This window comes from Mustelus asterias, chromosome 16 (genome assembly GCF_964213995.1).
Source record: "Mustelus asterias chromosome 16, sMusAst1.hap1.1, whole genome shotgun sequence".
NCBI lineage: Eukaryota > Metazoa > Chordata > Chondrichthyes > Carcharhiniformes > Triakidae > Mustelus > Mustelus asterias.
In genome coordinates, this window is record NC_135816.1 from 238,176 (window position 1) to 265,997 (window position 27,822).

The 27,822-nt window shown below is 44.8% G+C and overlaps 1 protein-coding gene across 5 annotated transcripts in view; it reads right to left on the minus strand.

The window, feature by feature from the left end:
- arap3 (ArfGAP with RhoGAP domain, ankyrin repeat and PH domain 3) overlaps positions 1 to 27,822 on the minus strand; it is a 482,966-nt gene that overhangs the window by 220,321 nt on the left and 234,823 nt on the right. For all 5 annotated transcript variants that reach the window (XM_078231730.1, XM_078231729.1, XM_078231727.1 and 2 more), the window contains exons 12-13: positions 26,972 to 27,103; positions 17,082 to 17,235 (exon numbers count right to left, since the gene is read on the minus strand). In XM_078231730.1, the coding sequence (XP_078087856.1) occupies positions 17,082 to 17,235; positions 26,972 to 27,103 (286 nt within the window). The remainder of the gene's footprint in view (positions 1 to 17,081; positions 17,236 to 26,971; positions 27,104 to 27,822) is intronic.

Genomic DNA, 27,822 nt, shown 5'->3' on the forward strand with positions numbered 1-27,822 from the left:
TGTTGTGCTGAGCTTTATCTGAAACCAAGATCAAGCTATTCCACTCCCTATCATCCTGGTGTGCTCCATGTGCCTATCCAATAACCGCTTAAATGTTCCTAAAGTGTCTGACTCCACTATCACTGCAGGCAGTCCATTCCACACCCCAACCACTCTCTGCGTAAAGAACCTACCTCTGATATCCTTCCTGCATCTCCCACCACGAACCCTATAGTTATACCCCCTTGTAATAGCTCCATCCACCCGAGGAAATAGTCTTTGAACGTTCACTCGATCTATCCCCTTCATCATTTTATGAACCTCTATTAAGTCTCCCCTCAGCCTCCTCCGCTCCAGAGAGAACAGCCCTAGCTCCCTCAACCTTTCCTCATAAGACCTACCCTCCAAACCAGGCAGCATCCTGGTAAATCTCCTCTGCACTCTTTCCAGCGCTTCCACATCCTTCTTATTGTGAGGTGACCAGAACTGCACACAATATTCCAAATGTGGTCTCACCAAGGTCCTGTACAGTTGCAGCATAACCCCACGGCTCTTAAACTTCAACCCTCTGTTAATAAAAGCTAACACACGAGAGGCCTTCTTCACAGCTCTATCCACTTGAGTGGCAACCTTTAGAGATCTGTGGATATGAACCCCAAGATCTCTCTGTTCCTCCACAGTCTTCAGAACCCTACCTTTGACCCTGTAATCCACATTTAAATTAGTCCTACCAAAATGAATCACCTCACATTTATCAGGGTTAAACTCCATTTGCCATTTTTCAGCCCAGCTTTGCATCCTATCTATGTCTCTTTGCAGCCTATAACAGCCCTCCACCTCATCCACTACTCCACCAATCTTGGTGTCATCAGCAAATTTACTGATCCACCCTTCAGACCCCTCCTCTCAGTCATTAATAAAAATCACAAAGAGCAGAGGACCAAGCACTGATCCCTGCGGCACTCCGCTAGCAACCTGCTTCCAATCCGAAAATTTTCCATCCACCACCACCCTCTGTCTTCAATCAGACAGTAAGAAGTTTAACAACACCAGGTTAAAGTCCAACAGGTTTATTTGGTAGCAAAAGCCACACAAGCTTTCGAGGCTCTGAGCCCCTTCTTCAGGTGAGTGGGAATTCTGTTCACAAACAGAACTTATAAGACACAGACTCAATTTACATGAATAATGGTTGGAATGCGAATACTTACAACTAATCCAGTCTTTAAGAAACAAAACAATGGGAGTGGAGAGAGCATCAAGACAGGCTAAAAAGATGTGTATTGTCTCCAGACAAGACAGCCAGTGAAACTCTGCAGGTCCACGCAACTGTGGGAGTTACAAATAGTGTGACATAAATTCTGATTCTAGGATCGCATGATAAAGACTCAGGAGGAAAAAAGCAGAAATATTTATGTGAAATAGTGTGACATAAACCCAATCAGACAGCCACTTACCTATCCAATCGGCCAACTTTCCCTCTATCCCATACCTCCTCACTTTCATCATAAGCCGACCATGGGGGACCTTATCAAACGCCTTACTAAAATCCATGTATATGACATCAACTGCCCTACCTTCATCTACACACTTAGTTACCTCCTCAAAAAATTCTATCAAATTTGTGAGGCACGACTTGCCCTTCACGAATCCGTGCTGACTATCCCGGATTAATCCGCATCTTTCTAAATGGTCGTAAATCCCATCTCTAAGGACCTTTTCCATCAATTTACCAACCACAGAAGTAAGACTAACTGGTCTATAATTACCAGGGTCATTTCTATTCCCTTTCTTAAACAGAGGAACAACATTCGCCATTCTCCAGTCCTCTGGCACCATCCCCGTGAGCGAGGACCCAAAGATCAAAGCCAAAGGCTCTGCAATCTCATCCCTTGCCTCCCAAAGAATCCTAGGATATATTTCATTAGGCTCAGGGGACTTTCGACCTTCAGTTTATTCAAAACTGCCAGGACATCCTCCCTCTGAACATCTATTTCCTCCAGCCTATTAGCCTGTACCACCTTCTCTTCCTCAAAAACATGGCTCCTCTCCTTGGTGAACACTGAAGAAAAGTATTCATTCATCACCTCGCCTATCTCTACTGACTCCATACACAAGTTCCCACTACTGTCCTTGACCGGCCCTAACCTCACCCTGGTCAATCTTTTATTCCTCACATAAGAGTAAAAAGCCTTGGGGTTTTCCTTGATCCGACCCACCAAGGACTTCTCGTGTCCCTCCTAACTCTCCTAAGCCCCTTTTTCAGCTCGTTCCTTGCTAACTTGTAACCCTCAATCGAGCCATCTGAACCTTGTTTCCTCATCCCTACATAAGCTTCCCTCTTCCTTTTCACAAGACATTCCACCTCTTTCGTGAACCATGGTTCCCTCACTCGGCCATTTCCTCCCTGCCTAACAGGGACATACCTATCAAGGACATCCAGTATTTGTTCCTTGAAAAAGTTCCACTTTTCATTAGTTCCTTTCTCTGACAGTTTCTGTTCCCAACTTATGCCCCCTAATTCTTGCCTAATCGCATCATACTTACCTCTCCCCCAATTGTAAACCTTGCCCTGCCGTACGGCCCTATCCCTCTCCATTGCAATAACAAAAGACACCGAATTGTGGTCACTATCTCCAAAGTGCTCTCCCACAACCAAATCTAACACTTGGCCCGGTTCATTTCCCAGTACCAAATCCAATGTGGCCTCACCTCTTGTCGGCCTATCCACATATTGTGTCAGGAAACCCTCCTGCACACACTGCACAAAAACTGCCCCATCCGAACTATTTGACCTACAAAGGTTCCAATCAATATTTGGAAAGTTAAAGTCCCCCATGACAACTACCCTGTGACCCCCACACATATCCATAATCTGCTTAGCAATTTCTTCCTCCACATCTCTATTACTATTTGGGGGCCTATAGGAAACTCCTAACAACGTGACCGCTCCTTTCCTATTTCAAACCTCAGCCCATATTACCTCAGTGTGCAGATCCCCTTCGAAGTACCTATCCTTGATTAACAATGCCACTCCTCCACCTCTTTTACCAGCTTCCCTACACTTACTGAAACATCTATACCCCGGAACGTCCAACAACCATTCCTGTCCTTGTTCTACCCACGTCTCTGTAATGGCCACAACATCGTAGTCCCAAGTACCAATCCACGCCCCAAGTTCATCTACCTTGTTCCGGATGCTCCTTGCATTGAAGTAGACACACTTCAACCCACCTTCCTGTCTACCGGTACCCACCCTTGACCCTGATACCGTCCCCAATACCTCACCACCCTCACTGACTTCTGGACTACAACTCCTTTTCCCACTCCCCTGATAAATTAGTTTAAATCCCCCTGAAGAGCCGTAACAAATTTCCCTCCCAGGATATTGGTGCCCCTCTGGTTCAGGTGCACCCCGTCCTGTTTGTACAGGTCCCACCTTCCCCAGAATGTGTTCCAATTATCCACGTATCTGAAACCCTCCCTCCTACACCATCCCTGCAACCACATGTTTAGCTGCACTCTCTCCCTGTTCCTCAACTCGCTATCACGTGGCACCGGCAACGTACCAGAGATGACCACATGTTTTGTCTTGGCTCTCAGCTTCCAGCCCAGCTCCAGAAATTCCTGCTTTAAATCCCCATCCCTTCTCTTACCTATGTCATTGGTACCAATGTGTACCACGACTTGTGACTGTTTCCCCTCCCCCTTCAGAATCCGGAAAACACGGTCTGAGACGTCACGGACCTTGGCATCCGGTAGGCAACAGACCATCTGTGAGTCTCTTTTGCTGCCACAGAACCTCCTATCTATCCCTCTAACTAACGAGTCCCCAATAACTATTGCCCTCCCGCTCTGCCCCTTAGCCTCCCGAGCCACAGAGACAGACACAGTGCTGGAGATCCTCTCACTGCGGCTCACCACTGGTATGTCATCCCCCTCAACCGTATCCAAAGCGGAATACTTGTTGCTAAGGGGAACGACCACCGGGGATCCCTGCACGGACTGCTTCCTCCCAGCCCCTCTCACCGTCACCCATCTGTTTTCATTCCTCGGAGTAACTGGATTCCTAAAGCTTCTGTTTATGGCCACCTCTGCGTCCCTAATGATCCTAAGTTCATCCAACTCCAGCTCCAGTTCCCTAACACGGTTTTGGAGGAGCTGCAGATGGGTGCACTTCCCAGAGATGTAATCAGCAGGGACACTGTCGTCGTCCCTCACCTCAAACATAGTGCAAGAGGAACATAGCACTGCCTGCACACCCATCCCCTCTAGATACCTTGCCAGTACCAGGTAGAAACAGCAAAAATGAATTAAACTCACCCCTGCTCGCCCTTACTGCCTAAGCCCTGTGAGCCAAAGCCTTATAGCTCACCCTCTGCTTCCCACTCACTCCCCTGCCCGCTCCCGACGCTGCCCGCTGTATACTGCAGCCTACCTTTTATACTTCACGCACTTAAAAAACCCTTCCCAGACTCCTTAGCAGCCCACTTCCAGTTTTCACTTTAAACTTAAAATACTACTGCAAAAGTAAAGGCCAAAAAAAACACACACTAGCTGACTAATTAAATAAATAAACAATTCAATTAATCTCTCACCAGCACTGCTGCCTCCAATCACTCCCTCTCAGCTTGCTCCAGTGGAACAATATCCTGTCAGGAAGGTTGGCTAAGGCTACTGGGGAGAGTTTAAACTAGATAGGTTGGGGGGAGGGGATCAAAATGAGGTGACTGAGAGTGAGGAAGGTAACTCGCGAACAGAGAAGGGTTTTAGGCAGTGCAAGAGGGCGGATGGACAGGGAATAGAGAAGGGGAGAGCTCAGACCAAAGGATTGAGATGTGTTTACTTTAATGCCAGGAGTATAGTGAATAAAGGGGATGAGCTCAGAGCATGGATTGATGCCTGGAAGTATGATGTGGTGGCCATTACGGAGACTTGGATGTCTCAGGGACAGGACTGGATACTCCAGGTGCCGGGATTTAGATGTTTCAGGAAGGACAGGGAGGGAGGCAAGAGAGGGGGTGGAGTGGCACTGCTGATCAGGGACAGTGTCACAGCTGTAGAGAAGGTGTACGCTGTGGAGGGATTGTCCACCGAGTCTGTGGGTGGAAGTTCAGAGTGGGAAGGGGCCGGTCACTTTGCTGGGAGTATTCTAAACGCTGCCCAATAGTAACAGGGAGGTGGAGGAGCAGATAGGGAAACAGATCCTGGAGAGATGCAGTAATAGCAGAGTTGTTGTGATGGGAGACTTTAATTTCCCAAACGTAGATTGGAATATCCCGAGGGTAAGGGGATTGGATGGGGAAGAGTTCGTTAGGTGTGTTCAGGAGGGTTTCCTGACACAGCATGTGGACAAGCCTACAAGAGGAGAGGCTGTACTTGATCTGATACTGACCAATGAACCTGGACAGGTGTCAGATCTCTCAGTGGGAGAGCACCTTGGGGATAGCGATCATAACACTATCTCCTTTAGGCTTGCATTGGAAAAAGAGAGGATCAGGCAAGCTGGGAAAGTGTTTATCTGGAGTCAGGGGAAATATGAAGACATTAAACAGCAAATTAGAGGAGTAAATTGGAAGGAGGTATTCTCCGGGAAATGAACTGAAGAGTGGTGGCAGTTTTTCAAGGAATGTCTGTCTATAGTTCCACAGGACAACGTTCCGAGCAGACAGGGAGTTGTTGGTCGGTTAAAGGAACAGTGGTGCACGAAAGCTGTGCGGGACCTAGTCGAGAAGAAAAGGAAAGCGTACAAAAGGCTCAGAGAGCTTGGCGAAGATAGGGATTTAGAAGAGTATACGGCTTGTAGGAAGGCACTAAAGAAGGAAATTAGGAGAGCCAGAAGGGGTCACGAGAAGGCCTGACAGGTAGGATTAAAGAGAACCCGAAGGCGTTCTATAAATATGTGAAGAGTAAAAGCATGAGACGTGACAGAATAGGGCCTATAAAAGGTGAAGGCGGGAAAGTCTGTACGGAACCAGTAGAAATGGCAGAGGTGCTCAATGAGTATTTTGCCTTGGTTTTCACAGAGGAGAAGGACCTGGGTGGATATACTGTGGGCTTGCGGTCGACTGAAAGGATTGAGTATGTGGACTTTAAGAAAGAGGTTGTGCTGGAATCTTTGAATGGCATCAAGATAGATAAGTCACTGGGTCCGGATGGGATGTACCCCAGGAGGCAAGGGAAGAGATTGCAGAGCCTCTGGCGATGATCTTTGCGTCGTCGATGGAGACGGGAGAGGTGCCGGAGGATTGGAGGACTGCGGATGTGGTTCCTATTTTCAAGAAGGGGAATAGAGATAGCCCAGGTAATTACCGACCGGTGAGTCTAACCTCAGTGGTTGGTAAACTGATGGAGAAGATCCTGAGGGACAGGATATACGAGCATTTAGAGAGGTTTAGTATGCTCAAGAATACTCAACATGGCTTTGTCAAGGGCAGATCGTGCCTTACGAGCCAGATGGAGTTCTTCGCAAATGTGACTCAACACATTGACGAAGGGAAGGCGGTAGATGTGGTTTATATGGATTTTAGCAAGGCGTTCGGTAAGGTCCCCCATGCAAGGCTTCTAGAAAAAGTGAGAGGGCATGGGATCCAAGGGGCTGCTGCCCTGTGGATCCAGAACTGGCTTGCCCAAAGGAGGCAGAGAATGTGTATAGATGGGTCTTTTTCTAAATGGAGGTCGGTCACCAGTGGTGTGCCCCAGGGATCTGTTCTGGGACCCTTGCTGTTTGTCATTTTCATAAATGACCTGGATGAAGCGGAGGGGTGGGTTGGTAAGTTTGCCGACGACACAAAGGTCGGTGGGGTTGTGGATAGTCTGGAGGGATGTCAGAACGTACAGAGGGACATAGATAGGATGCAAGACTGGGCAGACAAGTGGCAGATGGACTTCAACCCAGCTAAATGCATCGTGGTCCATTTTGGCAGGTCAAATGGGATGAAGGAATACAATATAAAGGGAAAGACTCTTAGTACTGCAGAGGATCAGAAGGACCTTGGGGTCCGGGTCCATAGGACTCTAAAATCGGCCCCGCAGGTGGAGGAGGTGGTTAAGAAGGCATATGGTGTGCTGGCATTTATCAATCGAGGAATTGAGTTTAGGAGTCCGGGGATAATGATGCAGCTATATAAGACCCTCGTCAGACCCCACTTGGAGTACTGTGCTCAGTTCTAGTCACCTCACGATAGGAAGGATGTGGAAAAGATTGAAAGGGTGCAGAGGAGATTTACAAGGAAGTTGCCTGGATTGAGTGGCATGCCTTATGAGGATAGGCTGAGGGAGCTCGGTCTTTTCTCCTTGGAGAGACGAAGGATGAGAGGAGACCTAATAGAGGTGTATAAGATTTTGAGAGGCATAGATCGGGTGGACTCTCAGAGGCTTTTTCCTAGGGTGGAAATGTCTGCTACGAGAGGACACAGGTTTAAGGTGCTGGGGGGTAGGCACAGGGGAGATGTTAGGGGTAAGTTTTTCACACAGAGGGTGGTGGGCGAGTGGAATCGGCTGCCGTCAGTGGTGGTGGAGGCGAACTCAATCGAGTCTTTTAAGAGACTCCTGGATGAGTACATGGTGCTGAATAGGATGGAGGGTTATAGGTAGGTCAAGAAGGTAGGGATGTGTTCGGCACAGCTTGTGGGCCGAAGGGCCTGTTTGTGCTGTAGTTTTTCTCTGTTTCTATGTTTCTAAGAAGCTGTTCTTGAGTCGGTTGGTAAGTGACCTCAGACTTTTGTGTCTTTTTCCCGGAGGAAGAAGGTGGAAGAGAGAATGTTTGGGGTGCCTGGGGTCCTTAACTATTCTGGCTGCTGTGCTGAGGCAGCAGGAAGTATAGACAGAGTCAATGGATGGGAGCCTGGTTTGTGTGATGGATAGGGCTACATTCACGATGTTTTGTCGTTCCTTGCGGTCTTGGGCAGAGCAGGAGCCATACCAAGCTGTGATACAACCAGAAAGAATGCTTTCTTTGGTGCATCTGCAAAAGTTGGTGAGAGTCATAGCTGACATGTCAAATTTCCTTTGTCTTCTGAGAAAGTAGAAGCGTTGGTGGGCTTTCTTAACTCTCGTGTTGGCATGGGGGGGCGGACCAGGACAGGTTGTTGGTGATCTGGACACCTAAAAACATGAAGCTTTCGACCCTTTCTACTTCATCCCTGTAGATGTAGACACCTCCTCCATGATGATCCTCAACACTGTGTTCCCAGCCCCCTACTATACTCCTTATACACCTATGACTGTGTGGCTAACTCCCCTCCAATTCGATTTTCAAGTTTGCTGACGACACCACTGTAGTGGGTCGGATCTCAAACAATGACGAGACAGAGAACAGGAATGAGATAGAGAATCTGGTGAACTGGTGCGGCAACAATAATCTCTCCCTCAATGTTAACAAAACGAAGGAGATTGTCATCGACTTCAGGAAGCGTAAAGGAGAACATGCCCCTGTCGACATTATTCTGCTTTTCGGACCTCATCCCTGTTTATACCTATGTTGTTTGTACCAACGTGTACTCCAACCACTGGCTGTTCGCCCACCCCCTCCAGAATGTCCTACAGCTGCCCCGAGACATAGAACATAGAAAAAATACAACACAAACAGGCCATTCGGCCCACAAGTTGCACCGGTCATGTCCCTACCTACCTAGGCTTATATATAGGCTTACCTATTACCCTCAATCCTATTAAGTCCCATGTACTCATCCAGAAGTCTCTTAAAAGACCCTATCGAGTTTGCCTCCACCACCATTGACAGCAGCCGATTCCACTCACCCACCACCCTCTGAGTGAAAAACTTACCCCTGACATCTCCTCTGTACCTACTCCCCAGCACCTTAAACCTGTGTCCTCTCGTAGCAGCCATTTCAGCCCTGGGAAAAAGCCTTTGAGAATCCACCCGATCTATACCTCTCAGCATCTTGTACACCTCTATCAGGTCACCTCTCATTCTTCGTCTCTCTAAGGAGAAAAGACCGAGCTCCCTCAGCCTATCCTCATAAGGCATGCCAACCAATCAAGGCAACATCCTTGTAAACCTTCTCTGCACCCTTTCAATCGTTTCCACATCCCTCCTGTAATGAGGCGACCAGAACTGAGCACAGTACTCCAAGTGGGGTCTGACGAGGGTCTTGTAAAGCTGCATCATTATCTCCCGACTCCGAAACACAATCCCTCGATTGATAAAGGCCAGAACACCATACGCCTGCTTAACCACCTCCTCTACCTGCGAGGCCGATTTAAGAGTCCTATGGACCCGGACCCCAAGGTCCTTCTGATCCTCTACACTGCTAAGAGTCTTACCCTTGATATTATACTCCTTCATCCCATTTGACCTGCCAAAATGGACCACTACACATTTATCCGGTTTGAAGTCCATCTGTCACTTCTCTGCCCAGTCTTGCATCCTATCTATGTCACGCTGCAGCTTCTGACATCCCTCCAACCTATTCACAACACCACCAACCTTCGTGTCGTTGACATCCTTGACCCTAGCACCAGGGAGGCAACCTACCATCCTGGAGTCTCATTTGCAGCCACAGAAACGCCTGTCCACTCCCTTTACAATTGAATCCCCTATAACTATTGCTCCTCCCTTTTGCAGCGGAACCAACCGTGGTGCAACGAGTTTGGCTGCTGCTGCTTTCCCTAGAGAGGCCATTCCCCTCAACAGTATCCAAAACGGTATATCTGTTTTGCAGGGGAATAGCCACAGGAGATTCCTGCACTCTGCCTAGCTCTTTTGCTCTGTCTGGTGGTCACCCATTCCTTTCCTGCCTGTGGAATCTGAGCCTGCGGTGTGACCACCTCTCTATATGTGCTGTCCACGATACTCTCTGACTCGCGAATGCTGCACAGTGTCTCCAGCCGCCGCTTCAGCTGTGAAACCCGAGCTTCCAGGAGCTGTAGCTGGAGACACGTCCTGCACACATGCTGACCCTGGGTACTAGAAATGTTCCCAGCCTCCCACATGGAGCATGAAGAGCAAACCACGGCTTGGAGCTCTCCTGTCATGTCTTACCCCTTTAAATTAAACTGTTGAAAGATGTTTTGTTTCAGATTATATCCAATTCCCTAGGGCCCTTCTTTCCTGCTCCTCGTTACTACCGAATATAACCTTTACAAAATATAAACCACAGAAATTACCTCTGAGACTACAAGGGATAAAATGATTAAATATTTACCCGACCTTTCGACTTACCAATCAGCTCTTTCCCTTGTATCCTCTACTACTGCAGCAGGGCAAGACCACACCTTGCTTTTACCTTGCTTGTTCTCCTCACAGTGCCTTTTTATTTGGTTAGAGATGGAGGGAGGGAGGGAAACACTAATGTGATGCCTCGGACTTAACCACTCCTTGACACCAGTTTTTCCTCTCCTCATTGTACAGTCAATGTGACTGCGCCGACTTCTCCCAGAATGCTGCTACGGAGCCTCTGTGGTGGAGGGAGTGGATGTTTGTGGATGTGGTGCCAATCAAGCAGGCTGCTTTGTCCTGGAAGATGTCAAGGTTCTTGAGTGTTGCTGGAGCTGCTCCTATCCAGGCAAGTAGAGAGTATTCCATTACACTCCTGACTTGTGGTGGATAGGCTTTGGTGAGTCAGGAGGTCAGTTATTCACCACGGTATTCCTAGCCTCTGACCTGCTTTTATAGCCTCTGTGTTGATGTGGTGAGTCCAGTTGAGTTTTTGGTCAATGGTAACCTCAAGGATCTTGACAAAGGGGGGGGTTCAGTGATGGTTACACCATTGAATGTCAAGGGATGGTGGTTCGAGTGTCTCTTATTGGTGATGGTCATTGTCTGGCATTTAGAGTCATCGAGGTTTACAGAAACAGGCCCTTTGGTCCAACTTGTCCATGCCACCCTTTTTTTTGAACCCCGAAACTAATCCCAATTGCCCACATTTGGCCCAGATCCCTCTACACCCATCTTACCCATGTAACTGTCTAAATACTTTTTAAAAGACAAAATTGTACCCACCTCTATTACTACCTCTGGTAGCTTGTTCCAGACACTCACCACCCTCGGTGTGAAAATATTGCCCCTCTGGACACTTTTGTATCTCTCCCCTCTCACCTTGAACCTATGCCCTCTAGTTTTAGAATCCCTTACCTTTGGGAAAAGTTACTGACTATCTAGCTGATCTGTGCCCCTCATTATTTTATAGACCTCCAAAAGATCACCCCTCAGCCTTCTACGCTCCAGAGAAAAAAGTCCCAGTCTACCCAGCCTCTCCTTATAACTCAAACCATCAAGTGCTGGTAGCATCTTAGTGAATCTTTTCTGCACTCTTTCTAGTTTAATAATATCCTTTCTATAATAGGGTGACCAGAACTGTACACAGTACTCCAAGTGTGGCCTTACCAATGTCTTGTACAACTTCAACAAGACGTCCCAACTCCTGTAGTCAATGTTGTGACCAATGAAACCAAGCATGCTGAATGCCTTCTTCACCACTCTGTCCACCTGTGATTCCACTTTCAAGGAGCTATGAACATGTACCCCTTGATCTCTTTGTTCTGTAACTCTCCCCAACGCCCTACCATTAACTGAGTAAGTTCTGCCCTGGTTCAATCTACCAAAATGCATCACCTCGCATTTATATAAATTAAACTCCATCTGCCATTCGTCAGCTCACTGGCCCAATTGATCATAATCTTGTTGCAATCGGAGATAACTTTCTTCACTGTCCACTACGCCACAAATTTTAGTGTCATCTGCAAACTTACTAACCATGCCTCCTATATTCTCATCCAAGTCATTAATATAAATGACAAATAACAGTGAACGCAGGCACACCATTGGTCACAGGCCTCCAGTTTGAAAAACAATCCTCTACAACCACCCTCTGGCTTCTGTTAAGAAGCCAATTTTGTATCCATTTAGATACCTCACCCTGGATCCCGTGAGATTTAACCTTATGCAACAACCTACCATGCGGTACCTTGTCAAAGGCCTTGCTAAAGTCCATGTAGACAACATCAACTGCACTGCCCTCATCTATCTTCTTGGTTACTCCTTCAAAAAACTCAATCAAATTTGTGAGACATGATTTTCCACTCACAAAGCCATGCTGACTGTCCCTGATCAGTCCTTGCGTCTCTAAATGACTGTAGATCCTGTCTCTCAAAATACCTTCCAACAACTTACCCACCACAGATGTGAGGCTCACTGGCCTGTAGTTCCCAGGCTTTTCCCTGCAGCCCTTTTTAAACAAAGCACAACATTTGACGCCCTCCAATCTTCAGGCACCTCACCCATGACTATCGATGATTCAAATATCTCGGCGAGAGGATCCACAATTTCCTCCCTCGCCTCCCACAATATCCTGGGATACAATTCATTAGGTCCCGGGGATTTATCTACCTTGATTTGTGTGGCGCGAACGTTACTGCTGTAGCTATATGCTAGCTTTCTGGGTTTCATAAAAAGGATCTCTCAGTCTCTTTGCTCTGTAACTTCCTGCAGTCTCACTCTATGTCAGAGGCCATTAATCGGTGGCAGTACCTTCTGGTCCCACTGTTGTCAATGGATTTCCCAATGACTGCTCCCCATGCCTCATGGAAACTCATGGCGCTGGTATGCCATAGACAGGACGCGTCAGCACGAACAGGCTGAAAATTCCGGCTAAAATCTCTTTGTAAACTATTTACAGCCTCCTTACAACCTGCCTTCCTCTGCACTTTTGTATCATCTGCAAACGTGTCCACAAAACAAAGAACAAAGAACAGTACAGCACAGGAACTGGCCCTTCGGCCCACCATGTCTGTGCCCACACATGACGCCTTTCCAAAGTAAAGACCTTTTGCCTCTACGCGGTCCGTACCCCTCTATTCATCCCTTTTCATGTATCTGTCAAGATGCCTCTTAAATGTTGCTGTTGCATCTGCTACTACCATCTCCTTTGGCAGCAATGGGTTTCCTCCGGGTGCTCCGGTTTCCTCCCACAGTCCAAAGATGGGCGGGTTAGGTTGATCGGCCAGGTTAAAAATTGGGCCTTAGAGTCCTGAGATGCGTAGGTTAGAAGGATTAGCGGGTAAATATGTGGGGGTAGGGCCTGGGTGGGATTGTGGTCAGTGCAGACTCGATGGGCCGAATGGCCTCCTTCTGCACTGAAGGGTTTCTATAATTTCTCGCACATTCCAGACACTTACCACCCTCTGGGCAAAAAACCTGCCTCTCACATCTCCTTTAAACTTTTTCCCTTTTACCTTAAACCTATGTCCCCTAGTAACTGACATCTCTACCCTGTCCCTATGCTCTGTTTCTTCCTCCAATGTGGTCCTAGCACTGGTTCATAGAGTCAAAGAGGTTTACAGCATGGAAACAGGCCCTTCGGCCCAACTTGTCCATGCCGTCCATTTTTTATAAATCACTAAGCCAGTCCCAATTGCCTGCATTCAGCCCATATCCCTCTATACCCATCTTACCCATGTAACTGTCTAAATGCTTTTCAAAAGACAAAATTGTACCCGCCTCTACTACTACCTCTGGCAGCTTGTTCCAGACACTCACCACCCTCTGTGTGAAAAAATTGCCCCTCTGCATCCTTTTGTATCTCTACCCTCTCTCCTTAAACCTATGCCCTCTAGTTTTAGACTCCGCTACCTTTGGGAAAAGATGTTGCCTACCTTGTCTATGCCCCTCTTTATTTTATAGACCTCTATAAGATCACCCCTCAGCCTCCTACGCTCCAGAGAAAAAAAGTCCCAGTCTATCTAGGATGCTATCAACTTCTGATAGCATCCCAAGTAAATAATTTCTGCACTCTTGCTAGTTTAATAATACACAGTATTCCAAATGTGGCCTTACCAATATTTTTTACAACTTCAGCAAGACGTCCCAACTCCTGTATTCAATGTTCTGACCAATGAAACCAAGCATGCCGAATGCCTTCTTCACCACTCTGTCTACCTGTGACTCTACTTTCAAGGAGCTAGGAACTTGTACTCCTAGATCTCTTTGTTCTATAACTCGCCCCAACGCCCTACCATTAACTGAGCAAGTCTTGCCCTGGTTCGATCTGCCAAAATGCATCACCTCGCATTTATCTAAATTAAATTCCATCTGCCATTCATCAGCCCACTGACCCAATTGATCAAGATCCCGTTGCAATCTTAGATAACCTTTTTCACTGTCCACTATGCCACCAATCTTGGTGTCATCTGCAAACTTGCTAACCATGCCTCCTAAATTTGCATCTAAATCATTAATATAAATGACAAATAAGTGGACCTAGCACCAATCCCTGAGGCACACCACTGGTCACAGGCCTCCAGTTTGAAAAACAACCCTCTACAACCACCCTTTTCTGTCTTGTGTCATCAAGCCAATTTTGTATCCAATTGGCTACCTCACCCTGGATCCCGTGTGATTTAACCATATGGAACAACCCACCATGTGGTACCTTGTCAAAGGCCTTGCTGAAGTCCATGTAGACAACATCAACTGCACTGCCCTCATTTACCTTCTTGGTTACCCCTTCAACCTGTTACCCTCCAACCTGAAAAAGACCCCCCTTATCGCTACTTGCTGCTTCCTGTTATTTAGCCAATCCTCTATGCATGCCAGAATATTACCTCCAACAACATGGGGTGCTATCTTGTGTAGGAGCCTTTTGTGTGGCACCTTATCAAATGCCTTTTGAAAATCCAAACATACAACATTGACTGGTTCTCCTCTATCGACTCTGGCTGATTCCTCCTCATATAACTCTTGTACATTTGTCAGACATGATTGTCCTTCATAGAACCATAGAAAATTACAGCTCAGAAACAGGCCTTTTGGCCCTTCTTGTCTGTGCCGAACCATTTTATGCCTAGTCCCACTGACCTGCACTTGGACCATATCCCTCCACACCCCGTTCATCCATGAACCCGTCCAAGTTTTTCTTAAATGTTAAAAGTGACCCCGCATTTACCACTTTATCTGGCAGCTCATTCCACACTCCCACCACTCTCTGCGTGAAGAAGCCCCCCCTAATATTCCCTTTAAACTTTTCTCCTTTCATCCTTAACCCATGCCCTCTGGTTTTTTTCTCCCCTAGCCTCAGCGGAAAAAGCCTGCTTGAATTCACTCTATCTATACCCATCAAAATCTTATACACCTCTATCAACTCTCCCCTCAATCTTCTACGCTCCAGGGAATAAAGTCCCAACCTATTCAATCTCCCTCTGTAACTCAGCTTCTCAAGTCCCGGCAACATCCTTGTGAACCTTCTCTGCACTCTTTCAACCTTATTTACATCCTTCCTGTAACTAGGTGACCAAAACTGTACACAATACTCCAAATTCAGCCTCACCAATGCCTTATACAACCTTACCATAACACTCCAACTTTTATACTCGATACTCCGATTTATAAAGGCCAATGTACCAAAGGCACTCTTTACGACCCTATCCACCTGTGACGTCACTTTTAGGGAATTCTGTACCTGTATTCCCAGATCCCTCTGTTCAACTGCACTCTTCAGAGTCCTACCATTTACCCTGTACTTTCTTCTTTGGTTTGTCCTTCCAAAGTGCAATATCTCACACTTGTCTGCGTTAAATTCCATTTGCCATTTTTCAGCCCATTTTTCTAGTTGGTCCAAATCCCTCTGCAAGCTTTGAAAACCTTCCTCACTGTCCACTACACCTCCAATCTTTGTATCATCAGCAAACTTGCTGATCCAATTTACCACATTATCATCCAGATCATTGATATAGATGACAAACAACAATGGACCCAACACCGATCCCTGCGGCACACCACTAGTCACAGGCCTCCACTCAGAGAAGCAATCCTCCACAACCACTCTCTGGCTTCTTCCATTGAGCCAGTGTCTTATCCAATTTACTACCTCCCATGTATACCCAGCCACTGAACCTTCCTAACTAACCTCCCATGAGGGACCTTGTCAAAGGCCTTGCTGAAATCCAGGTAGAAGGTAGACAACATGCTGTCATGAAACCATGCTGACTCTGCTAGATCAGATTATGATGTTCCAGATGCATGGCAATTCTCTGCCTAATAATTATTGTAATGTTTTTCCAATAACTGAAGTTGGACAAACTGGCCTGCAGTTTCCTGCATTTTTTCTCTTTTTGAACAAGGATACAACATTAACAGTTTTCCAAACTTTTGGCATAGTTCAAGATCCCAGGAATGTTGGAAAATAACTACCAATGCATCCATAATCTCATCATCAGGTCCAGGGGATTTATCAGACTTTAATCCTATTAGTTTGCCTGAAACAAAATCTCTGGTGATAGTGATTGTATTTAATTCCTCCACTTATTTTTTACTATTTCTGGGGTGCTTGTAGTACCTTCTACAGTGAAGGCCGATGCAAAATTATCTCTGTAACTTCTCTCTCATTTCTTTGTTTCCTGTTATTACTTCCCCAGAATCTTGAAGGGGCTAAACTGTACCTTTTCAAATGATACAGCAATTGTATAGGGCGTTGGTGAGGCCATACCTGGAGTATTGTGGAGTATTTTGGTGTCCTTATCTAAGGAAGGATGTCCTTGCTATAGAGGGAGTACAGCAAAGGTTTACCAGGTTGATTCCTGGGATGGCAGTTCTGTCATGTGAGGAGAGACTAAGTCGGTTAGGATTATATTCACTGGAGTTTAGAAGAGTGAGAGGGGATCTCATCGAAACTTATAAAATTCTTACAGGGTTAGACAGGGTAGATTCAGAAAGAATGTTCCCAATGCTGGGGGAGTCCAAAACTAGGGGTCACAGTTTGAGGATATGGGGTAAACCTTTTAGAACTGAGGTGAAGAGAAATTTCTTCACCCAGTGGATTGTAAATGTGTGGAATTCACTCCCACAGAATGTAGCTGAGGCCAAAACGTTATGTGATTTCAAAAGAAATTAGACATCGCTCTTGGGGTTAAAGGGATCAAGGGATATGGGGGGAAAAGAGGGATCAGGATATTGAATTTGATGATCAGCCATGATCAAAATGAATGGCTGAGCAGGCTCGAAGGGCCGAATGGCCTACTTCTGCTTCTAGTTTCTATATTTCTATGTAATAAATTCTATGTAATAGCAAGAGAATATTATTGATGGCTGTGCACCCTCCATCTTTTAGAGAGACGCCAAGCTTTCTGACGACATTAATTCCTCGTACCTGTCGATATGGCCAGGGTTGTTTGTCGTCTGTGGTCTGCTCACTCCGATACAAACAATATCTTTCATTTCAATTTTACCAATTGGTTCAGAACTCTTGTCAGTTTCATAGAAAAGAAGGGAGCTGTCCAAGGAGCACCATTGTTTCTGGAATTCTGTGAGAAAACACATTGCAAAGGACATGGTTTATCTGAAATTAAACATTTCCAACATAAGTGCCTTTATGTTCAAAAAAATAACATTTGTTCCCATAAACATGTAAAAAAGACCAGAAGATGAAGCAGTTAACAAAGGAGGAAAGAGACGGATAAAGAAAGGGATTATCAGTTTAGAACAGTGGGATAAAAAATAACTTATCACAGCCCATGGGGAAATGTTTAATATTTGAGCAAGGCCTCCCAAAATTTGAGGGAAATGATGTAGAGGAATTCCTTATTTCATTTGAAAAGATAGCTAAGCAAATGAAATGGCCTAAGAAATTTGGACATTGCTCTCAGGGTAGGTTGGCAGGCAGAACATGAGATTTATGTATCACGGTCAGAAGAGATACCTGTGGAGTATGATTAAGTCCTTCGTGTATTTGAAGGGGAAGCAGTGGTCCAGTTGTATTGTCACTGGACCAGTAATCCAGAGACCCAGGGTTATGTCCTGGAGACCCGGGTTCGAATCCCACCACGGCAGATGGTGAAATTTGATTTCAATAAAAATCTGGAATCAAATCTCTAATGATGTCCATGAAACCATTGTCGATTGTCAGAAAAAACCCATCTGATCCAGTAATGTCGTTTAGGGAAGGAAATCTGCCATCCTTATTTGGCCTGCCCTACATGTGACTCCAGACCCACAGCAACATGTTTTATTCTTAAATGTCCCCAGAAATGGCCTTGCCATTTCTCAGCTCAAGGACAATTAGGGATGGGCAATAAATGCTGGCCCAGCAGATCCGCTGATGATTCTGGAGGTGTGCCAGCAGAAGTTTCAGGATGTAAGGAACGGCTTGGACAGACCTATGTTGAGTTTGAGAGGGTAAAATAAATGAATGTTGACTGTTGGGTACGGGTATTGAAGATAGCTCTGAGAGAAGTAATTCTTGTTACAATCCTAGTTGGCATTACTATTGGACGGGAAGGTCCCAGAATTGATGACAGGCTCAGAAGATTGTAACATTTTACTTTTTTGAAGAAAACATGAAGGAACAGAGTCGCAGGACAACAATTCAGCTTTGAGCAACAAGAAATAGAAATAAAGCATGGAAAGTTTGATTATAATACATTATTCCTTTTTTTCCTCTCCCTCCGCTCCCACCTGAGCTTCACAAATATATACAGTTTTCAAAGGTGACACCTCACTCTGAAACCAAATGGCCAAAGCCACTGAAACGGTCTTCCAAGTATTTCTTCTCAAAATAGCCCTAAATGATTGCCACAAATAAGGAAGACGATGGCCTGGTGGTATTATCACTAGACTATTAATCCAGAAACTCAGCTAATGTTCTGGGGACCTGGGTTCAAATCCCGCCCACAGCAGATGGTGGAATTTGATTTTAATTGGAAGTATCTGGAATTAAGGCTCTATTGATAACCATGAAACCATTGTCGATTGTCGGAAAAACCCATCTGGTTCACTAATGTCCTTTAGGGAAGGAAATCTACCATCCTTACCTGGTCTGGCCTATATGCGACTCCAGAGCTACAGTAATATGATTGACTCTCACCTGCCCTCAGGCAACTTGGGGATGGGCAATAAATGCTGGTCAGCCAGTCCACGAATGAATAAGAAAAAAACAAGTGTTTCTAAATTCCACTCATAAAAATATTCTTTCAAATAATGCTTTTCCTTGGCTGTTTTCATCAAGAATCAAGCTCCAGGTTTTCCAACCAACCTTTCCAACAAAGCACTGTTTGAATAAGGAATCCAGCTCCAGATTTTTCAACTCTCCTTTCAGGCTTCCTTTGTCTGAAATGCTTTCACACAAACTGAGATCCAGCCACCGATTTTCAGAATTAATTTGAATAACATCTCACAAACTATAATAAGAACTCACATACCTTAGAAGTGCTTCAAATATCTTTCTGACTTCTCACGAGCCAATCCATCTCAGATATCTATCTTCACTGAAGAGATCATGTTCTAGTCTCCACCACTCCATTCCTTTAACTTCAGACTTCCTGATAACTTTTCATTTCTCTAGTCTCCCTCACTAGTTGGCCTTCAGGTTTCTGAACTTGTTTTCATAACCATTACTCCATGGCGTGGCTTTTCTTCTAGCAAGCTGAGGAGAGATGTTTCCTATCCAGCATCCGATAAACAACTGCTATATTAATTTAACCCCCTGACACAAAAAGCCTTCCTACCCTAAAGATGCCCCTGGTTACTAAGCAACCATTTTTACTAAATGTAATATCTCCAAATTTGCAGATATTATTAAGCTGGGTGGGAGGGTGAGCTGTGAGGAGGATGCAGAGATTCTTTATTGTGATTTGGAGAAGTTGAGTAAGTGGGCAAATGATTGGCAGGCTTCGTATAATTTGGATAAATCTGAGGTTATCCACTTTGGTAACAAAAACCAAACCTTTGGTAGGCAGATTATTATCTGAATGGATATAAATTAGAAGAGGGAAATGTGCAATGAGATCTGGGTGTCCAAGTACATCAGTCACTGAAGGTAAGCATGCAGGTGCAGCAGTTTGTGAAGAAGTTCTTCCGCATTTCAGTCCTGAATGACTTACCCCTTATTCTTAGACTATGAGCCCTAGTTCTGGACTCCTCCAACATTGGGAATATTCTTCCCGTATCTAGTCTGTCCAGTCCCATCAGGATTTTATATGTTTCTATGAGATCCCCTCTCATTCTTCTAAATTCCAGTGAGTACAAGCCCAGTCGATCCAGTCTCTCTTCATATGTCAGTCCCGCCATTCCAGGAATCAGTCTGGTGAACCTTCGCTGGACTCCCTCAATAGCAAGAATGTCCTTCCTCAGACTAGGAGACTAAAACTGCACACAATACTCAAGGTGTGGCCTCACCAAGGCCCTGTATAACCGCAGCAAGACATCCTTACTCCTATATTCAAATCCTCTTGCTATGAAGGCCAGCATGCCATTAGCTTTCCTCACCACCTGCTGCACTTGCATACCAACCTTTACCGACTGTTCCACCGTGACACCCAGGTCACGTTGCACTTCCCCTTTTCCTAAACTGCCACCATTCAGATAATAATCTTCCTCACTCCCCTAACCTCACATTTATCCACATTATATTGCATTTGGCAAGTATTTGCCCACTCAGCCAACCTGTTCAAGTCACCCTGAAGCCTCTTAGCATCCTCGTCATAGCACACACTGCCACCCAGCATAGTGTCGTCTGCAAATTTAGAGATATTGCATTCAATATCACGGCATGGTGGCATAGTGGTTATCACCGCTGCCTCACAGCACCAGGGACCCGGGTTCAATTCTGGATTCGGGTCACTGTCTGTGTGGAGTTTGCACATTCTCCCTGTGTCTGCGTGGGTTTCCTCGGATGCTCCAGTCCCACAGTCCAAAGAGGTGTGGGTTAAGTGGATTAACCATGAGAAAATTTCAGCTTAATGTCAGGGGGATATACGTGGAGTTACGGGGATAGAGTCTGGGTGGGATTGTTGTCAGTGCAGGCTCGATGGGCTGAATGGCCCCCTTCTGCAATGTAGGGATTCTATGGTTTCTAATTTCTTCGCCCAAATCATTAATCTATATTGTGAATAGCTGGGGTCCCAGCACAGAACCCTGTGGTGCCCCACTGGTCACTGCCTGCCACTCTGAAAAGGACCCGTTTATTCCCACTCTCTGCCTCCTGTCTGCCAACCAGTTCTCTATCCATCTCAATATATTACCCCCAATACCATGAGCTTTAATTTTGTTCACTAATCTCTTGTGTGGGACCTTGTCAAAAGCATTTTGAAAGTCCAGATACACAACGTTCATTGGTTCACCCTTGTCCACTCTACTGGTCACATCCTCAAAAAATTCCAGAAGATTTCTCAAGCACGATTTCCCTTTCGTGAATCCATGCTGACTTAGACCAATCATGTCACCGCTTTCCAAATGCTCAGTTATTGCATCCTTAATAATTGACTCCAGCATTTTCCCCACCACCGATGTCAAGCTAACCGGTCTATAATTCCTGGTTTTCTCTCTCCCTCCTTTTTTAAAAAATGGGATTATATTAACTGCCCTCCAATCCATTGGAACTCTGCCAGAGTCTATAAGATGCTGGAAAATGATCCCCAAGACATCCACTATTTCTAAGGCGACTTCCTTTTGTACTCTGGGATGCAGAACATCAGGACTTGTGGATTTATCAGGTTTTAATCCCAGCAATTTCCCCAACACCATTTCCTGACTAATAAGGATTTCCTTCTGTTCCTCCTTCATGTTAGACCCTCTGTCCCCTCATATTTCTGGAAGGTTATTTGTGTCCTTCTTAGTGAAGACAGATCCAAACTATTTGTTCAGCTGGTCTGCCATCTCTTTGTTGCCCATTATGAATTCACCTGATTCTAGTTGTAAGGAACCTACATTTGTCTTCATCAGTCTTTTTCTCTTCACATATCTATAGAAGCTTTTGCAGTCAGTTTTCATGTTTTCCGCAATCCTACTCTCGTATTGTGGCAATTACAAAGGGCACAGGTTCAAGGTGACAGGGGGAAAGTTTAAGGGAGATGTGCAGAGGACGTTTTTCACACAGAGAATGGTGGGTGCCTGGCACGCGCTACCAGAGGAGGTGGTGGAAGCAGGTACATTAGCAACATTTAAGAAGCATCTGGATGGGTTCATGAAGAGGGAGAGAATCGGGGGATATGGACCGAGTAAGGGCAGAGGTTTTTTTTAGTTTAGTTAGGGCACAGAACATAGAAAAAATACAGCACAAACAGGCCCTTCGGCCCACAAGTTGCGCCAGTCATGTCCCTACCTACCTAGGATTGTATATAGGCTTACCTATAACCCTCAATCCTATTAAGTTCCATGTACTCATCCAGAAGTCTCTTAAAAGACCCTATCGAGTTTGCCTCCACCACCACTGATGGCAGCCGATTCCACTCACCCACCACCCTCTGAGTGAAAAACTTACCCCTGACATCTCCTCTGTACCTACTCCCCAGCACCTTAAACCTGTGTCCTCTCGTAGCAGCCATTTCAGCCCTGGGAAAAAGCCTCCGAGAATCCACCCGATCTATACCTCTCAACATCTTGTACACTTCTATCAGGTCACCTCTCATCCTTCGTCTCTCCAAGGAGAAAAGGCCGAGCTCCCTCAACCTATCCTCATAAGGCATGCCAACCATTATGATCAGCACAGGCTTGGAGGGCCGAAGGGCCTGTTCCTGTGCTGTACCTTTCTTTGTATATCAATGGATGAATGGACTGAAAATATAGTTGCTCAATATGGTTGATACAATGATAAGTAGGAATGCATGTTGTGAAGACATAGGGCAGATTAACATTGTGGATAAGGGATAGGAGGATTAAATGATTACAACTCGCCTCTTCTGCCTGGACAGCAATAGTTTCCTGTTTCCCTTAATATCCTTTGCCTTGTTTAAATGGGCTGTGATCTTTCCCAAACCCCCGGTTTATAAGATATCTAAATTCCAGCGAATATAGGCGCAGTCGACTCAATCCCTCCTCATATGACAATCCTGCCATTCCAGGAATCAATCCGGTGAACTTTTGCTGCATTCCCTCTGTGGCAAATATATCCCTTCTTAGAAAAGGAGACCAAAACCGCACACAATACTCCAGGTGTGGTCTCACCAAGGCCCTGTACAATTGCAGTAAGACATCCTTACTCCTGTCCTCAAGTCCTCTTTCAAAGAAGGGCAATTCCACAATTGGATAACACTTACTCAACAATTCTGATTATGCTAAAAATTTATGTCAGACAGGTTTGCATGTAGCTCATATGTAAATGCTAGAAGCTGTATGTAATCCTACACAGGGCCTATCTTTTGCAAAAAGGATGTACATGTCCAGACATCAGGCCTTTTTCAACTAAAGAAGTGCCTTGGGGCCAACCATTCGTTGGTTCATTTCCAATGGCAATGCCTTGACCAATCAGAGTTAGCCTGCTTGGTGTGATGTTATTTTACCTTTAAGAGTTTTTTCTTAAATTATGTTTTGTGTAGCTCTCATTGTGTCACTGGGTTGTCCACGGTTAACTCTTTTGTTGCTGCTTTAGCAGGGTTTGTTTATTCTTACAGGGATGTTTATGACTCTGCATTGTTCGGAGGAAGGGCATGGGTTCTGGTCAGGGCAGTTGTTTCTTTTAGGCAAAATGCGTTTCAATTAGATCACCGCTCATTCCTTTAAATTCCAATGAGTAGATTCCCAACCTGTTTAACCTTTCCTCATAGGACAATCCCTCCATCCCAGTGAACCTTTTCTGAACTGCCTCCAATGAAATAATATCTTTCCTGAAATAAAGGGACCAAAATTGCTCCCAGTGCTCCAGATGTGGTCTCACCAGAACCTTGTACAGTTGCAGCAAGACTTCCCGACTCTTACACTCCGACCCCTTGAAATAAGGGCCAACATTCCATTAGCCTCCAGATTACCTGCTGCACCTATGTGTTAGCTTTCTGTGTTTCGTGCACAAGTCCCCCCAAGTCCCTTTGTGTTGTAGCTTTCTGCAGTTTCTCTCCATTTAAATAATACTCTGTTCTTTTGTTCTCCCTTCCAAAATGAGCAACTTCACATTTTCCTACATTATATTCCATTTGCCAACATTTTGCCCACTTACTTAACCTATTCATATCTGTCTGTAAACTGTTTGCATCCCTCTCGCAACTTGCCTTTCCACTTAGTTTTGTTTGTCTGTGAACCTGGCTACAGGTCATTCACTTCCTTGCTTCAAGTCATTTATATATATTGTAAACAGTTGCAGTCCCTGCAAGTTCCCATGGAACCCCACTGGTTACAGGTCACCAACCTGAAAATGAAACCCTTATCCCCACTCGCTGTTTCCTGCCCATTCGCCAGTTCTCTATCCATGCCAAAATACTACCTCCAACACCAAGGTCTCTTATCTTATGACGCACAAAAAGGTTTTGTCGATTGGAAGCTCAAATATAAATATCTGCTTATTTCCCTCTAAGAAGTCTCACAACACCAGGTTAAAGTCCAACAGGTTTATTTGGTAGCACAAGCACTGTGTTTACCCCAGTCCAACGCCGGCATCTCCACATCATATTCCCCTCTATCCAGACCTGCCGAGATCTTTCAGCATTTTCTCTTTTGGTTTCAGATTCCAGCATCTGCAATAATTCAACTTCAGATGATTAACTCTACCCCACGTCGATCCCTTTGTTTTCATTCTATTTTATTTCATTTTTTACTTTCTCTACCTTTCATTTCTTTATTGCCTTTCTTCATTTTTCTTCCCCACCCCCAGTCTTTCCCCCGCTTTATCCCCCTTCCCTTACCTTTTCTCCCCCTTTTATGAATTTTACCTCTGTCCCCATCCATACCCCCCTCTGTTCCACATCTTTATCTGCCACAGCTTACCCTCTCATTTCAGCTTCTCTGCTGTTTGGCCATTCACACCCTTACTCTCTCTGTGGACAGCCATGAGCAGCCTTTCCCCTGGTTTCTGTGGCTATGACTCATCTTTCATTCCCTCACCATGCAGTATAAATATCTCCCACTTTCTATGCCTTTTAGCTTTGACAAAGGGTCATCTGGAACTTGAAACGTCAGCTCTTTTCTCTCCTTACAGATCCTACCAGACCTGCTGAGATTTTACAGCGTTTTCTCTTTTGGTCGCAATTTCCCCAGAAGACTTGAATAAATTAGTCAGACACAATTTCCCCTTCATGAAGCCATGCTGACTCTGCTTGATTACAGTATGATCTTCCAAATAAAAGCTTTCCAAAGTTAATTATTCCTTGGTGCTTTCTTCATGGCAATACCTCTATCAATCAATCAATCAATACTCTTTGCCTGCTATATAAATTGTTGTTCCTTTTGAGATTTAATATTCTTGCAAATTTGCCCTGATGAGTTTATGACCAAAAGCTTTGACAGCATGTCTCTATGAAGTAATGCTCAACTTCTGTCCAACCAAGCAACTAAACAGAAGGTTATCATTTTTTGCAAAGGACATTGAATATAAAAGGAGGAAAGTTTTTTTCTGCAATTCTGTAGGTGCGTTGGTGAGACCACATTGATAGTACTGTGAACATAGAACATTACAGCGCAGTACAGGCCCTTCGGCCCTCGATGTTGCGCCGACCAGTGAAACCAATCTAAAGCCCCATTAATCTACACTATTCCAATATCATCCATATGTTTATCCAATAACCATTTGAATGCTCTTAATGTTGACAAACTGTTTTGGTTTCCTTACTAAGAAAGGACATCATTGTATTAAAAGCATTTCACAACTGAATTCTATCAAATTATGAGCATAGCCGGAGTAGGCAGGAATAAACATTCCCCAGCAGTGGAGGGATCAATGACCGGGGGAGGGAGGGGGGGGGGGGGGGGTGGGGGGGGGGGTGGATGTGAGGAAACGCTTTTTCACCCAAAGGGGGGTGGAGTTTGGAGTTCTCTGCCTGAAAGAGTGGTGGAGGCCGAGACCCTCATAACATTTAAGTAGCATTTATGGCAGGCGGTGGTGTAGTGGTATCGTCACTGGACTAGTAATCCAGAGACCTATGCTCTGGGGACCTGGGTTCAAATCCGACCATGGCAGCTAATGAAATCTGAATTCAATAAAAACCTGGAATTAAAAGTCTAATGACAACCATGAAACCATTGTCAATAGTAAAAACACATCTGGTTCACGAATGTCCTTTAGGGAAGGAAATCTGCCATCCTTACCTGGTCTGGCCTACGTGTGATTCCAGAGCCACAACAATGTGATTGGCTCTCAAATGCCCTCTGAAATGGAGGGCAGTTAGAGATGGGCAATAAATGCTGGCCCAGCCAGTGATGCCATGTCCCATAAAATGAATTTAAAAAAAGATATGCACTTGCAATGCCAAGATATACCATATACTGTGAGCTGAAAAATGGGATTATAATAGGTGGTTTATCTTTGACTGGCGTAGATGTGAAGGGCTTATTCTGTGCTCTATACTTCTTGTGTCTGAAAAAAGAGGTTATTTTATGGGGAAACATTGGGCCTGTATCCATTAGAGTTGAGAAGAATGACAGACAATCTTCCTAAGACATAAAATGAAATCACAACCAGATCATCTATGTTCTGATTCAATAGTGAAGCAGACTCAAAGGGGCAAATTACCTCTTCCTCCTCCCAATTAAAATGCTTTTCTGTTCTCTTCTGAGTTTGGAGCTGATGATTATGTTCAGGTAGAGGGAGCTTGGCACGTTGTGGGTAATTCTGCATCTGCAATGGGTTGTCACTCATTAATGTCTGATAGGGAATGTGATACTGTTGGACTATTCTCATTTCATTTGGGAACAATACTGTAATATTGTCATGCGTATTCATCCAGAGTGCTACCTCACTCACTGAGTCAATGCAAATAATCCACTCCATATAATCGTCAGGGTCTGACAGTGTGATCATTTCAGATTAGTGATATCACCAGGCATTAGAGAATGCAACAACTTTTAACCCCCTCTGGTGAACATATGGCTTCTATACTCACATTACATAGAATCATAGTATCATAGGATCCCTACAAATGCTGAAGGATAATTGCTTTTCAATTCTCTCAAAGCAACTAAGAATGGAAAATATAAGTGGCAATGGCAGCATCCTCAAGATCCTGAAAATAAACATTTTAAATAAATGAGGGCTGGTCTGATGTCTATTACAAGAGGTAACAACCAATTCAAACTGTGAACAATCTATCAGGCAGCCAGAATGATGAGATATGCAATACATACCATCTTTGGATTTCTTGTTGCTGGGTAGTTTTGTCATGGCTGATGTCTTGTACAGGTATCCACAATGCACTATAGGCTGTGTGATCTCGCTGTAAATGCCCATTGGAACCAAGGAATTAGAATTCATAACATCTGCACAGAACAGACAATAGCTTGATTATATATTAAACATATTGATAAAATGTTACAGCTGTCAGTGTTAATAGTAACTGTTGGTATATGATAGAGGACTTCTCGAGCAGTTTTCCTTTAACTCTCAGTAAGTTTATTCTGCTTCCAACCCAGCAGGGATACAAACTCCATATAAGATCCCCACATACTGAACTTGAGATGTGTAAGGGCTGTTATGACACAAGCTGATGCTATAACTGGACAGGAAGATTCCAAAATGGATCCCTGGCCTAAACGTTTACATTTTTAAAATAAAAATGGAGAAAGAGTCAGAGGGAAAAGGTGAGGAAGTGGGATTAGGTGAGTTGCTCTTAGGACCATGAATTAGTTTTAACACCAAGAAAAAAACATCTATTAAATGTGGAAAAATTGGATTCTAATACAATGCTTCTTTACTTCCCCCCCCCCCTTAGTTTAACAACTGCGCTCAGATATATATTATAACATAGCTTGGATCGTAACACCCAGATTTTAAGATTAACATGGATTACAGAGTACATTTTAAGCAACAAATTCTCATGCACATACAAAGTCCCATTTAAGCACACTAGATGACTGTGGTCAGACCACTCCTCTCTGAACCTAAGTGAATCTCTGTCTCCTTATAATCCTGCAAGAAGTCTAACACCACCAGGTTAAAGTCCAACAGGTTTATTTGGTAGCAAATGCCACTAGCGTTC